At 41.9% G+C, this 14,394-nt stretch overlaps 1 protein-coding gene across 12 annotated transcripts in view; it reads right to left on the bottom strand.

Moving 5' to 3' along the window:
• The window catches only part of ANKRD31 (ankyrin repeat domain 31), a 53,046-nt gene that overhangs the window by 34,786 nt on the left and 3,866 nt on the right, over positions 1–14,394 (bottom strand). For 10 of the 12 annotated variants that reach the window (XR_013977140.1, XR_013977141.1, XM_080972206.1 and 7 more), the window contains exons 2-4: positions 5,804–5,835; positions 3,345–3,388; positions 937–1,497 (exon numbers count right to left, since the gene is read on the bottom strand). The exons of 1 other annotated variant lie outside the window; for it this stretch is intronic. Coding sequence is in view for 9 of the 11 variants with exons in the window: in XM_080972206.1 (XP_080828332.1) it covers positions 937–1,497; positions 3,345–3,388; positions 5,804–5,835 (637 nt within the window). In the remaining 2 variants the exon portion in view is untranslated. The remainder of the gene's footprint in view (positions 1–936; positions 1,498–3,344; positions 3,389–5,803; positions 5,836–14,394) is intronic. One more of the 12 variants, XM_080972214.1, reaches the window with a different exon arrangement.

The following is a 14,394-nucleotide window of genomic DNA, read 5'->3' as shown; positions in this document are numbered from 1 at the left end:
ATAAACTGCCCTGTGATCCTCAGATACCCGCTGTCTTGTGGAGCATCTTAGGGAAATAAAAGGCTAAGGAGTAAACCCTACACAAATCTGGAAAAAAGTAAAATGGTTGAACGGTGTCTTGTACGCCTCCTTCCAGCAACTCCAGCAGCCAAGCTGGTGCTAAATGTTCTGGTTTCCAGTCTCTGCAGCCACAGCAGGTGCTATGATTCTCCAGCAGTTTGACCTCACCCCCAGAGGCACACTCTGCTGTCTCTCAATAGACGGATGCTAAGAAAATATCTTCAGATGAATGGCAATATATAAATTTAATAAATAATAATTAAAAATAAAAGTGGAAGGCAGCTGTTCTTCTGCTTCCTTCCTGCAGCTCCATGTACTGTACAAGTGTGGACCATGTCACATGAAGCTGCAGTGAGAGAGGGAATCACCTGAAAACCAGAGGACTCTGTGTCAGCAAAGCTCTCACTTAAATAACATCCTTCCATCTGATTTGGGATTATTCTATCTTCCCACAGCAGCCCCATACCCCATTGCTGTTCACTGTTCAGGAGCATGCACACACACACACACACACACACACACCAGGGAGAGGGTTGTCAGGGGTACAGTGGATTGCAGAAGGAGAAACAGAAAGAGAAGGCTGGTTGAGCAAACTGTAAACTTATAATAAGAGGGCTTTACAATGCAGGTATCACTGTTGTACAAGACAGCAGGGAAGAAGCGAGGTTGCTTATCCTAACAATGGCAGTATGCAACTTTAATGAGAGGCAAGGTAATAAAAACATACATCACTTACTTAGGAATATTATACACAAACAACAGGCTTATTTGGGGTATAAGATGGTTTTGTGAATATAAACGGCAAGTTAACATTTCAATAAACATTAATGTGAATATAAATTGTAAACTAACATTTCAACTTTAAAGTATACATACCTGTTCCTCTGAAGGATATGGCAGTTTGGTCATCATTAAAGCTTCTGTTTCTTCAAGGTGTTTTATATGAAGCTGAGATTTTACATTTATATCTGTGATTTGTGTGCAATCACCATCTGTTTGGTCTGGTGTCGGTTGTTTGTCTGCGATGATGAACCAACTTCCCTTGCCTTCTGGCTGACAGACAAATACTGCTGCAGATTCTGACAAGGAGTTCAGTGCTATGAGAAGCTCTACAGGCAGGACATTGCTCTCCTTATTTACAGACTTAGCCATAGAAATAGCACCATCCTGATTTCCCAATATGTCAAGCATTTTGAGGGTCTCAGAATCATCAAGTGGTTCCATCAAATCTTCAAATTCCACAGCCATTGTTTCATCTACACTTATACTTGATTGCACTGTTTCAAGAAATGGATGGTTTTCTGTCATATCTTCCTTACTGACAATTTGAAAAACCTCTGACATCTCTGTATCTTGTGGAATTGAATCCTCTATTGCATCCATACCAGAAAGAAGGCTTATTTCTGGAGACACTTCAACATTTAAAGTCTCTGGAAGCTAATGATAAAAACATATGCTAATTTAACACTCAAAAGCACACATTTGCAAAGCTTTCTTCAAAGAAAATGCTGCTTCCTCTTCATAGCTCTTTTTAAAATAGCTTTTTTAAATAGCTGTTTTTTTACCTTCCCCAGTTCTATTATATTTCTTTTAATCTGAGACAATAGTGCACAATTTTCTAGACTGCATATTTACATAATAGTTTTAAGATACTTAAAGAAAAAGGGTTTACCCTGCTACACTTTGCTAAAAACTTTAATGGTTTCTTATGATCCCTCAGTCTGCTTCCAGGGAGCTTACAGCCAACTTTTACTCATTATTAGTCTTTTACATTTAAATGTTTTTCTCAGTATCATTCATTCATTGTTATATTTTTTCTTATGACATGAAGGCATTTGATGCAGTTGTACTGCTGAAGCTATGTATATTCTCTGGCCTTTAGATGGCTTTGTGGGTTGATTTGTATTGCTTAAAAATTGGTTTTATTTTAATTTTCTCTGTCTTGTATTTTCTATTTTTCATAACGTTGAAAACTCCCCAGAGGAGTGAGTTAATGGGAAAGTATAAATCCAAAAAATAAATTGATTGATAAAAATATTTCTATATGCCCAATTACATAAAAGATCAAAGTGCTCCACAGCATAAAGTACCACAACACAATACCAAATAATAAATTTAAAGCCTGATCCTGTTATTAGCCTGGGAACCCACCCAGAAAACATATATAACCCACTGTAAAAAAGCTGAAGAAAAACTGTTTTCTTTAGTACAATTGGAGGTCTACTACTACAGCATCAGCACAGGCAATATGGCGGGCTCCAATAATCTTCTTGCTTTCTCCAATGTGCTGCTGATATTATGACAAGTCAAGCAGCAGAGAGGGGGCTGAATGGAGTGAAATCTGCTGGCATAATGCTAGCAAGACACAGGAAATCAAATAAGTGGACATGGGAACTGTGGTTGGATAGGATGACAGGGAATGATCAAAATGATATGGATGTCAAGGGAATCAAAACCCTTTCTGTGGAGAAACTTGGAGTACATGGTTACTAGGGATGCCACCTTCCTGTTCACTATGCTATGGAGATCTTCACTTGGGAGGGTGGCATGTTGTCTTTGTGGCTACCCTGTTATCTTTTGTGTGTATCCTGGATAGAGTGAAATCACAAAATTGTTTAGCTATTGCCATGCACTGATTGGTGTCTTCTGTGTATGAGTAAATGATGGGGTGTCACAAGCACACAAAGTTTAAAAAAAATTCTCTCTCTTCCATGGTCCCAACAAAAATAGTTACTCTTGAAATGCAAATGGCAGCTTCAAAGAAGCTATTTTGGTCAGGACCACGGCAGGGAGAAGAAAACTTCCCTTCCCCAAGGTTCCAAGGCTGCTAGTTACGTAAGAAAATTAATATCACATCTAGTTCAGTGCTTATAATAGGACCAATGGAGCTACTGCAGGAAAATTACAAAAGTGCACTTTCAATACTCAACATACTATGTTGGCAAGTCTGACCTGTTACATTCTTTCACAATCTTGTATGGTGTAATAATTTGTATCACAATAACTTCTGCACTGTATCATTATACACATCCTATGGGCATGCTGGTTAATTTGCATAAAAACAGCAAGCTCAAGCTCAAAGTGAATGTTTGAAATGACATCTTTGTTAAGATTACAGTTATTTGTTTGTTTGTTTGTTTGTTTATGTAATAAATATCTGGAGAAAACATGTTCATAGGCTTTCACGGGGGAAGGGGGAATTCCATGAGGCATAAATTAATTGAAAAACAGAGATTATATAGTTACAATTGGGGGGGGGGGGAGAGGGACACTAACAGACCTACATTTCTGTCTGTTTCCAGAAATCCAGCCACTTCAGAATCTAAACCTAAAACAACAGCAAATAAGTGAATTTTAAACTTTATTTTCAATGCATATCACTTTGAATATCCTTTAAAACATAGTATGGTCTTTGAGGGGAAACAGTAAATACCAAAATAAAAAAAATCCTTCCAGTAGCACCTTTAAGACCAACTAAGTTAGTTCTTGGTATGAGCTTTCGTGTGCAAGCACACTTCTTCAGATACTTCAGGTATCTGAAGAAGTGTGCTTGCACACGAAAGCTCATACCAAGAACTAACTTAGTTGGTCTTAAAGGTGCTACTGGAAGGATTTTTTTTATTTTGACTATGGCAGACCAACACGGCTACCTATCTGTAACAGTAAATACCAAATTTAGCCATCCTGGAACTGAAGGAAAAAGAGCTTCTGACCACCTATGAGGAAAGCATAGCCTCCCTTCACAATAAAGCTTCTATTGACTTTATACCTAGTGTGTCATCTAAAATTAATCTGTAACTTAACAAGCAGAACTTGTATCCAGAAGCTTCCCCTTGCACCAGTGGGAGCATCCCTTGAAATACAAATAGCAGCTTCAGAGAGGTAACTGTCATCAGGACTATGGACTCTCTATGGCCCCAAGACTGCTCAAGCTTGCCTGTGGCTGCTATTTACATAACCAAAAAATGTGTCTAGCTTGCCCTTTACAGGCACAATTTGTGTGCCTCTACATTTCCCCCTCTATGACTAATAGCACCTTCTGGGGGGGGGAGGGTGATTTGGATCTAACCACTGACAACAGGGGCAAAGGGTTAGACTTCCCCACAAGGACTGATCCCCAAGCAAACTGGGACTTTCATTTCTTAAGAAAGAAAAAGGCGTGGAGAGTGTCAATCATGGAATTTCTATGTAACATCTAATTTGGACCTGATGGATGGTTTTTCTATTTTGAAAGGGATAACAACAGGAACCTTTCACAAGTTCGCTGATGTCACTGGCATACCTTTAATGTGTGGTTGATATATTGTGTTTATTATATTTCTACTACTGTTGCTATTTTCTACATTGTGATTTTAATAGAAGTAATCAGTCTTGTGCAAAATATGTGTACTAAGAAGGCAGTGTGTACATTTTTTATATAGCTATATGAAATAAGATCTTCCTGCAGCCAAAGATGGTTGAATCTCATTAAATCTCCAAGTACTTTGTGCAATCCATTATAAAACTTACAAATTGCAGACTTTCCCATTTTATTCACCAACATTCTTTTGTATGTTATTTTGCTTAACATCTAACCTTGAATGAAAGTACTTATGAACTTGAAAGTATGTTCTCTATGTCCTAAGGCAGCTACAGCACGATTTAGGTTTTTGGCTCATGGCGCTCTCCCAATGTCCACATATGCAGCTGTTCCAGTTCACAACTTCCCATGTTCGGCATGAAAGTCTGAAGGGGAAATGTTACGAGTGAGTGTGCTTACAATTCTTCTCTTGATTAGGAGCTCTGCATTATCAAGGGTCTTGATCGCAGGGAAGTTTGTAAGCACACTCACCCAAATGCACTTAGAATCCTCCTTCAAATGGTGCTAAATGGTGGGCCTGAAATGGATGTATATATTGGGGGTGGGTTGTGTATGTAACCCCTCCCTAGTTTAAGCTCTATTTAACCTGAATAGGGCTTATGGGAACAGGGACCTCCAGGTGATCTATATATGAGTCTTCTGCTCTGGCAATTTAGTTCAAATCCAGAATTATGGAATGCAATATGAGGGCAGGGTGGAAGGGAGGAAGAAATCATTTCACAATGGATTTAGGTACCGTATTTTGCGCCCCATAGGATGCACCGGCCCATAGGACGCACCTAGTTTTTTGGGGGGGAAATAAAGAATTCCCCCCCCCAGGTGCGGGGCTGGAAGAACCAGGTCGGGGAACAGCGGGAAGGTGCGCTCCGCCTCCCCGCTGTCCCCCAGCTTGTGGGGCTGGCAATGGGGAGAAGTGCGCTGAGCCCGGGACTGGAGGCAGCTCTGCGCAGCCATCGGGAGCCGGGCGGGACTTCGCGCCCCGCTCCCGATGGCCGCGCAGAGCTGCGCTGAGCCCGAGACTGCAGGCAGCTCTGCGCAGCCATCGGGAGCCGGGCGGGACTTCGGTAACCTTCCTCTTAATGGACTGCACTGCCTTGTGAAGTTCTAGGTGACCACACTAATAGGCATTAGGTAAAACCACTGCACAGAAAGTAAAAGTGGGAGGCCAATTACAAACTCCTTTCTGAGACTGAAACTCCAAAAGCCATTTAGTTCCTTACTGTGCTGTATATAGATATATCTGTTTGATATTTTCTGCAATAACTATTTTCTGTGTAATAACTATACTTAAACAAGTTACTCTCCATTACATAAACATGCAGATAAAAAGCTTGTATCATCCATGTACAGTAGCAGCTGGTGAATGATCAAGTTGGCAAATACCTGTAACACTGATGGGACAGTTTATCCCAGCTCTAGAAAGGAAAAGAACAGATAACATTAATTAACTTTTCATGTTTTGGTGATTTAGGCTTGATTGTAATCTCTGTTTTACTCAGATCCTTCACACTTATTTGTAGGTGATATAATGATCAATGTATGGAAACAATTTGTTGCACACAAATGCATGAAATCATCAGGATTTCTAAAGTGCTTAAAAGGCACTATTTCTAAAACAAAACATACGTATCTTATCTAAAACTTTAAAAGTTGAAATCAGGGAGACTAAGGCTGCAGTTGTAATCATATTTACTTGGGAGTAAGTACCAATGAGTATAGTAGGTCTTACTTCCAAGCAAACATGCACAGTATTGGGCTGTAAAAAGATAATCAGTTCTAACTTTTTTCCATCCAATTCTGCACTTGGTGGTGCGTGACAGGTGGCTGATATGCAAATTACTGGTATGGCTTTAGAAAAATGATGTTTTTTTCTTACTCAAATAAAAAAACTAAAGCCTCAAATCTATCATTATCGTTTTATTGCTGATAACAAAACATTGCTCTGGCAGGGTCCGAGAGCCCTCCTTTGCCATCTCTCTGACTACAGTCCTGAAGCTTGGGCTGTTCAATGAAAGATGTAGATTGTCCAGTGCTTTTTTTTCTAGAAAAAAGGTGCTAGTACTCAGCCTACAAGGGAGGGCTCTCAGACCCTGCCAGAGCATTGCACCTCCCTTCCTAAGCTGGGCAGAAGCTTCCCAGGCTTTGAGAAGGGGGGGTGTGAGGGATCCTGCAGCCCTCCTGCCTCCTTCCCAAAACTAGGCAAGCTTTAGAAAGGAGGTGGGAGGGCTCTCAGACCCTGCCAGAACATTGTGCCTCCTTCCCTAAGCCAGGCAGAAGCTTCCTGGGCTTTGGGGGAAAGGTGCAAGGCTCTGAGGGGGATGGAGGTGCTGGTACTGCATACCAGTGCACACCACAAGACAAAAAGCACTGCGTTTGTCTGTATATTTTTCTGAGAAACAGGTTAGCATGGTGAATTTCCTTCTGAATAAAATGTGTGTGATTAGGAATACAGAGGAGGAATACAGATACAGTTAAAAAATAACAACCCACAAAGGGCACATGCTCAAGGCAAAACTGAAGGCAAAGTTGCAATCAAAAAGCCATCTAGCTCTGAGATAGCTGTTAGAATTCCTGCTCCATGACCTAAACACATGACCTCTGAAAAGGTAGCTTTTCTATTTCTAAATAGCCTGTTATGGTGATATCTAGAAATTAATTTGCAAGATTCAGACCTGATAAAGAAAGATAAGGCATTCTGGTTTTATTTACTCCTGCAAAGGAGTGAGCTACTTATTCATGTGCATTAAAATCATTTTATAAATATGAAGTGAACTGTTCTCTATCACTTCTGTAACAAGCATGTATGGGCAAAATATAAAAAGAAACACAAAGCACTGTGGATGCATTTTGAGCTCTCTCTCTCTGTGTATGTGTGCCCACAGTATTCCAGCAAAGCAAATGTTAGAATATCATCCTGCTACTCCTTGCTGGCTTATGCTTTAACTACTGCTTCCTCCACCTGTTGGGGAATGAAGCAGCCCACAGCCAGTTGACTGAGGTGGGAGCATTATACTGTTTGCTTCCATCACAGGCATCCAGCTGCAAGCACTTTCTTTTTCAGGAAGATGTGGTGGTGGTGGTGAGAGGGGCAGATGATTAAGCAGGGAAAGGAACCACACCACAGTGGGGTACCAGAGATGGAAGCAATGCAACCTCCTCTTGCGTCAGGCAACAAGCCATAGACAGCATCTATCAACGGGAGGAGGAGGGGACCGTGACAGCAGCAGCCAGAACATTCAGCGGGAAGAAGATAATATATAATCATAGAATTGTAAAGCTGGAAGGGTCATCTAGTACAACCCCCTGCAATGCAAGAATCTCAACTAAGCAGTTCTTGGTTTCAACGGCAGATCTTCCTTTGTTATGTCTCTGCATGGTTGTTAATTCAGCCTTGGAAATAAACCCACAAAAGTCATCAGTCTGCTAAGAGGTTAGCACTGTGCATTTTCAGATGAATTTGCATAGGAAGGGGCTTTTCTTCTCTCATGGCTAGAACAGAAACAAAGTGGACTGACCTAGAAGGGCTCTCTCATGAGTTCCATCCATCCTCCACCAGCTTGCTCACTGGCCAACATGGAATTCTTGGGTGGATAAGGGCTACAACCAGGCAATTTGTTAAAGCCATGGTTCCTTTGATTCTATGAAGATCAGATTATATTGATGACTTGAAGAATACTTATTAGAGTTGTCAGTTAAGGAAAACAAGACAGAAAAATGAGAAAGCATCATCTTTAGACTGTAAGTCTAAGTGAAGCTTTAGCAAGGTTTGAAGGAATAAGTAGCAGCCAGGTGTGGAGACTGAAGGAACCAGGACAGATTGGAACAATGTACATTTTGTACTTCACAACCTGTAATTAAGATTAAGTAACATAATTATGCAACTGAAAAATCTAAAGGATTCCAACAGCCCAACACATCTGAAGAGTTATTTTGCATGAAAAATTGCAAAATTAGATGATCAGGGCATTTTTAGATGAAAGTTGTAATTATTGGATTAATGTCATAATTGTCTGATTTTAATTAAACCCTGCTTGTAAGTACATCCATTCATTCTGATGCAATTTCTGGCAGATGTAATGCAGAAAACATCTGCTTACACCCTTGAATACATTAACAGATGTCACACCTGTTGGTTTCTGCTTTCCTTCACTGTGCAGCGAAAGGGCTTGTCACGAGACAGGTGTTTACATTCCACAGTCTGTACTGTTGGAGTTTCTCACGGGAAAGGGAGGCTGGATGTGACGTACACTGGTTTCCTGTTTTTCACTGTGTGATTCTCTCCGAGCTGTCGAGGAGAGAGGATGCATTTTCTGCTCCGGCAGAGGCAAGATGTCTTTCTGTAATATACCAGCTTTGAACTGTAAATAAAGCAATATAGAGTATGCAGCACGTACTCCTCATCCTTCTGCTGGGCACGAGACTCTGCTTTAAATCAACACGTGGTTATGGGCTCCAGAAGTCGAATCGGAGTGCCGGCAAAGGATCGGAATGCAGAGGGACAGGTCGGATCGGAATCTGCTCTGCGCGTAAAAGTGATTGATGAGGTATGTGCTACTGCTCCGGGCAGCCTGCCAGCTTCTAGTTAATGGCTTTATGGCTTTATGGCTGGACTTTGAACCTTTAAAGCCGGTTTTGCCGGGAATAGGCAAAAGGCTCCCAGGCACAAGTTACTATGCTGGGGAAATCGAAAGTAACTTTTAAGTGCGCTTTTGGAATAAGGCAGCTGCAGCAGTGACGCAGCAAGATTTAAAGCAGCATATATGACGCTGAAGGCTAATGCCAGAGTCATGATGGCCCTTCAGGATGCTTGTGGGATTCCTAAGCTCAACAAGAAAAATTATGCCGACTGGGTTCTGTATGCAGAGGCAATTCTGCGGAAAGAGGGTTTGTTTGAGGTGATTACAGAAACCCCCCCAGTTCCAGTTACAGATGCATGGGAAGCTAAGGATTCCAAAGCAAGGGGAACTCTTACATTGATAGTATCCCCAGAAGAGCTCTGTCTATTGCTTGATAAGACCTCAGCCAGAGAAATTTGGGACGCTTTGAGAGAAGCTCACTTAAGGACAGAAGCTGGATCCACTATGTTTTACTTTAACAAGCTGCATAATATGGCTCTTGCTGAAGGTGGAGATGTGCGTTTACATCTGATGGAGATGCAAAATCTGAGACATGAGCTGCAACAGAGAGGACTCAACTTTCCAGAGGCTGTGTATTCTTTCATGATATTACAATCTTTGGGTTCAGGTTGGGAGTCTGTTGCAACCCAGATTGCTGTGCAGCCAACCGCTCAGCTGACAGTGGACTTTGTTACTGCCGTGATTTTAAATGAAGCAGATCGCCGGGGTGCTAGCTGCATGGGCAAGGGGGAGTCTTCACAGACGTCATCCCATAGTGCAGTGGAACCACCAGATGGCGCCAAAGCTTTGAAGGCAGTGAAATGCTACTCGTGTGGACGTCTAGGCCATATGAAGAGGGAATGCAGATATCCCAGGGCCAAGACAGAGCAGCGCAGCGAAAGCTCATCGCGCGGAAAAGGCCGAGGCAAAGGCAAAGGTCCGGTGTCTAGGACAACGCAGCACAAGGCTATGGTTTCACGCTTCACTCCAAAGGTTGCAGAGGTCCAGAAGACGTCTAGATCTTTCTTCGTTGTTGATTCAGCGGCGACCCACCACATGTGCAATGATAAGAGACTGTTTGTGTCTTTTACACCGCAGGAAGGTGCGATTCACCAGGCGGATGACCACACTATTCCCAGTAAAGGCTACGGAACTGTTGTTCTTCACAGTTTGGACTTATCGATACAGAATGTGCTTTACGTGCCAGACGCCAAACATAATCTGCTCAGCGTTGGACAGCTGAATGAGCGGAACATTGACGTGTCATTCAAGAACAAGAAGTGCATCATCACAAAGAAAAATGATTATGTATTGCATGCTGAATATGTTGATCGTTTGTTTGTTTTGTATTATGATGATGTTGAAAAGGATGACACTTGTTGCATTGCAGGTTCTAACAAAAGTTTGCATGCAGAATGTATTCATGATTTTCACCGAAAATTTGGTCATTTGCATTTTGAGGCAGTATCTAAAATGCCTGCCTTGGTTGAAGGTATGACTATTAAACCCTGCAGGTACCACATGAGGTGCAAAGCATGCGCAGCAAACAAGGTGAAAATGGCTGCGAAAGGTAAGGTGTCTAGTAGGCAAGCTACGGAACCATACCAGGTTGTTCATGCTGATTTAGTTGGACCACTAGCGCCCTCTTTGGGTGGAAATAGGTACTTCATGGTTCTCGTTGATGCATTTTCCAGATATATTTTTGTGTACAATCTCAAGCAGAAATCAGAGGCTTTTCCTAGGTTCAAGGAATTCTGTGCTTGGTTGGAAAATGTGCACGGTAAGAAGATAAAGACTCTTTTCAGTGATCGCGGGGGAGAATTCACTTCTCAGCAGTTTGAAGCTTTTCTGACTGAGAAAGGAATTCAACACGATTTGTCTAGTCCTCGCTCACCATGGCAGAATGGACTTGCGGAAAGGGCAAATCAGACATTGCTTCAAGGGTTAAAAACCTTGCTGCATGATGCCAATCTTCCAGAGAGTTATTGGGCCGAATCTCTCTCGTGTTTTGTTTACAGTTACAATCGCAGGTTATCTTCAGCGATTGGTTGTACCCCCTATGAGAAGATGTTTGGCAAGAAGCCATACATCAAACACATGAAGATTTTTGGTTCTGACATGTGGGTTCGCTCACCACAAAACTCCAAGTTAGACAAGCGTGGATTGCATGGTATCTTTCTAGGTTATCAGAAAGGGTCTTACAGAATAATGATGACTGACTCTAAGACAATTAAGCTCACGAGAAGTGTTGAGTACAATGCAAAGTGGGGGGAGAATGTGGGAATTTTCCAATGTTATCCTGATGACGGTGATGAGACTGAGGATAGTCAAAAGCAACCACAACAACCCACTGATGAAGGTTCTGAGTCTGAATCTGAAACTGAATCGGGTGATTCAGAGGATTTCAAGAGTGCGAAAGCCTCTATGCGACCCTCTGAAAGCTCTGATCAAGAATTGGAGGAACCATTGTTCACAATAGGTCGTTTTTCTCCTAAGAAGGAAGAGGAGAGTGTTGAAGACTTAAGGCTAATTCGTAGGTCACAGAGAGCCACAAAAGGCAGACCTCCAAAGAGATTTGCTGATGAGTTTGCTACGATAGCAGTAACAGCTGTTAAAAGCTCCAAGAAGGTATTTGAACCTTCAAGTTTCCAAGACATCAAGGGTTTGGATTCAAAGGAAGCTGAGCCATGGTTAAATGCCATGAAGGCTGAGCTTGATTCCTTAGAAAGGAACAAAACATGGGAGCTAGTTCCAGTAGTTCCAGGAATGAAACTGCTTGGAAGCAAATGGGTCTTCAAAGCGAAGACAGATAAAAATGGCAAGATAGTCAGACACAAAGCCAGATTGGTAGCCAGAGGTTTTGCACAGGTACCAGGTGAAGACTATCACGAGACCTATTCACCGACAGTGAGATATGAAAGCATTAGGCTTATGCTCAAGCTAGCTGCAGAGGAAAATCTACACATTAGTCACCATGATATTAACACAGCTTTTCTGTACGGATCTCTGGATGAATCACTTTATATGCTTCCACCTGATGGCGTACAGGTAAAACAGGGATTTGTTTGTGCTCTGAAGAAATCCCTTTATGGTCTCAAACAAAGTGCACGGTGTTGGCACACAAAACTCACTGAAGTATTGTTTTCTCTAGGTTTTCAGCAAGGAAAAGCTGATCCATGTGTATTTGTCAAAGAGGAGGGGCAAAAGAAACTGTACTGTTTGTTTTATGTTGATGATTTATTATTCTTTTGGAAAGATGTCGCAATGTACAATAACGCCCTAGCTCAACTGAAAGAGCACTTTGACATGAAAGATCTTGGTGAGGTAAACAACTACCTATCTCTGGAAATAGAGAGAGATCAAGATGGTAACATTCTAGTACACCAGTCACGGAAAATTGCTGATGTGTTAAGCAAACTAAATCTGATGGATGCTAACCCTGTAGACACACCGATGACAACAGGTTATCAGGTAGATGACACTGAAGAAGCATTTTCTGACACTACACTGTACAGAAGTGTGCTAGGCAAGCTAAACTTCATTGCCAGATGTTCAAGACCAGACATTGCTGTTAGCTGTAATTTGCTAAGCAGACAAGTCAACAATCCTAGTGTCAAGGATTGGAAAGCTCTGAAACGCATAGCGCGGTATTTGAAAGGCACTATGCATTACAGACTGAGATTTAACAATCAGAAGTCTGGTGGTCTTGAGATATTTGCAGATGCAAGTTTTGGAAGTGACACTACAGACAAGAAAAGTACGTCTGGAGTTTGCTACATGTACAATCAGGGTTTGTTTGATTGGTCATGCAAGAAGCAAACAACAGTTAGTTTAAGTACTTGTGAAGCCGAACTGAATGCACTGTCTTATTCACTTAAGGATTGTGAATGGTTAGTACAATTGTGCAAAGATATGAAAATTCCTGTCAAATGTCCAATCCAGGTTTACCAGGACAACAAAGCATGTTTGGCTTTGCTGAAGTCTGAAGGTTGTAAGCAAAGCACGAAGCACTTGCAATTAAAGTTGCAGCATGCTAGGGAATGTATTCAGAAGGGACTCGTAACGGTGTCCTATATGCCAGGTAATGAAATTCCTGCTGATGTATTGTCCAAGATTGTATCAAGGGATCAACACTGTACCTATGTGCAGAAGTTGGGTTTGTACTGATATTGTGCGAACACGCTGCCCAGTGATGTTCACAGAAAGGGGGAGGATGTTGGTTTCTGCTTTCCTTCACTGTGCAGCGAAAGGGCTTGTCACGAGACAGGTGTTTACATTCCACAGTCTGTACTGTTGGAGTTTCTCACGGGAAAGGGAGGCTGGATGTGACGTACACTGGTTTCCTGTTTTTCACTGTGTGATTCTCTCCGAGCTGTCGAGGAGAGAGGATGCATTTTCTGCTCCGGCAGAGGCAAGATGTCTTTCTGTAATATACCAGCTTTGAACTGTAAATAAAGCAATATAGAGTATGCAGCACGTACTCCTCATCCTTCTGCTGGGCACGAGACTCTGCTTTAAATCAACAACACCATCTGATATTTAATACAGAACCTATAGTAATAAATCTTCCCTGTTCAATATTTCTATTATTAAAAGAAGCCACACCTGAGTGGTGAACACAATAACCTGCCCCAGCTTGGAACAAGAGATGCTATCTCTCTTGTATTTAAAAGGAATTTATCTTATCCCATATACCGTATTTTTTGCTCTATAAGACTCACTTTTTCCCTCCTAAAAAGTAAGGGGAAATGTGTGTGCGTCTTATGGAGCGAATGCAGGCTGCGCAGCTATCCCAGGAGCCAGAACAGCAAGAGGGATTGCTGCTTTCACTGCGCAGCTATCCCTCTTGCTGTTCTGGCTTCTGGGATTCAGAATATTTTTTTCTTGTTTTCCTCCTCCAAAAACTAGGTGCGTTTTATGGTCTGGTGAGTCTTATAGAGCGAAAAATACGGTATATCATGTAGTATCTCCTGAATCTTGCTCTTTTAGATCCATTTCTCCACTGTGTCGTTTGCTACTATTTTCAGCTGTGGGGGAGGAGGTTCTTATTCTTCCGCTACAACACATTGATCACAGCTAACTTTTTTATGCATTAGATTAAAAAAAACCCAGCCCTACCATTAGATTGAGACAACCAACCATAGCTGTCAACATTTTCCTTTTTTTAAGGGAAATTCCCTTATTCCAAATAGGATTCCTTGCAAAAGGGAAAAGTTGACAGCTATACAACCAACCCAGGCAGGAGGTGCCATGGGTGTGAGTAGCCCCCACAACCACTCCCCAGGGTCCTCCCCCCTCCACCATTCCTATCCTACTGAGCCAGCAACCCACCAGTAGTGATGCTTGCTTGTTGCTGGA

This window comes from Podarcis pityusensis (genome assembly GCF_964106645.2).
Source record: "Podarcis pityusensis genome assembly, chromosome: 11".
NCBI classification, from domain to species: Eukaryota; Metazoa; Chordata; class Lepidosauria; order Squamata; family Lacertidae; genus Podarcis; species Podarcis pityusensis.
This window is presented reverse-complemented; position numbering and strand designations above follow the sequence as displayed.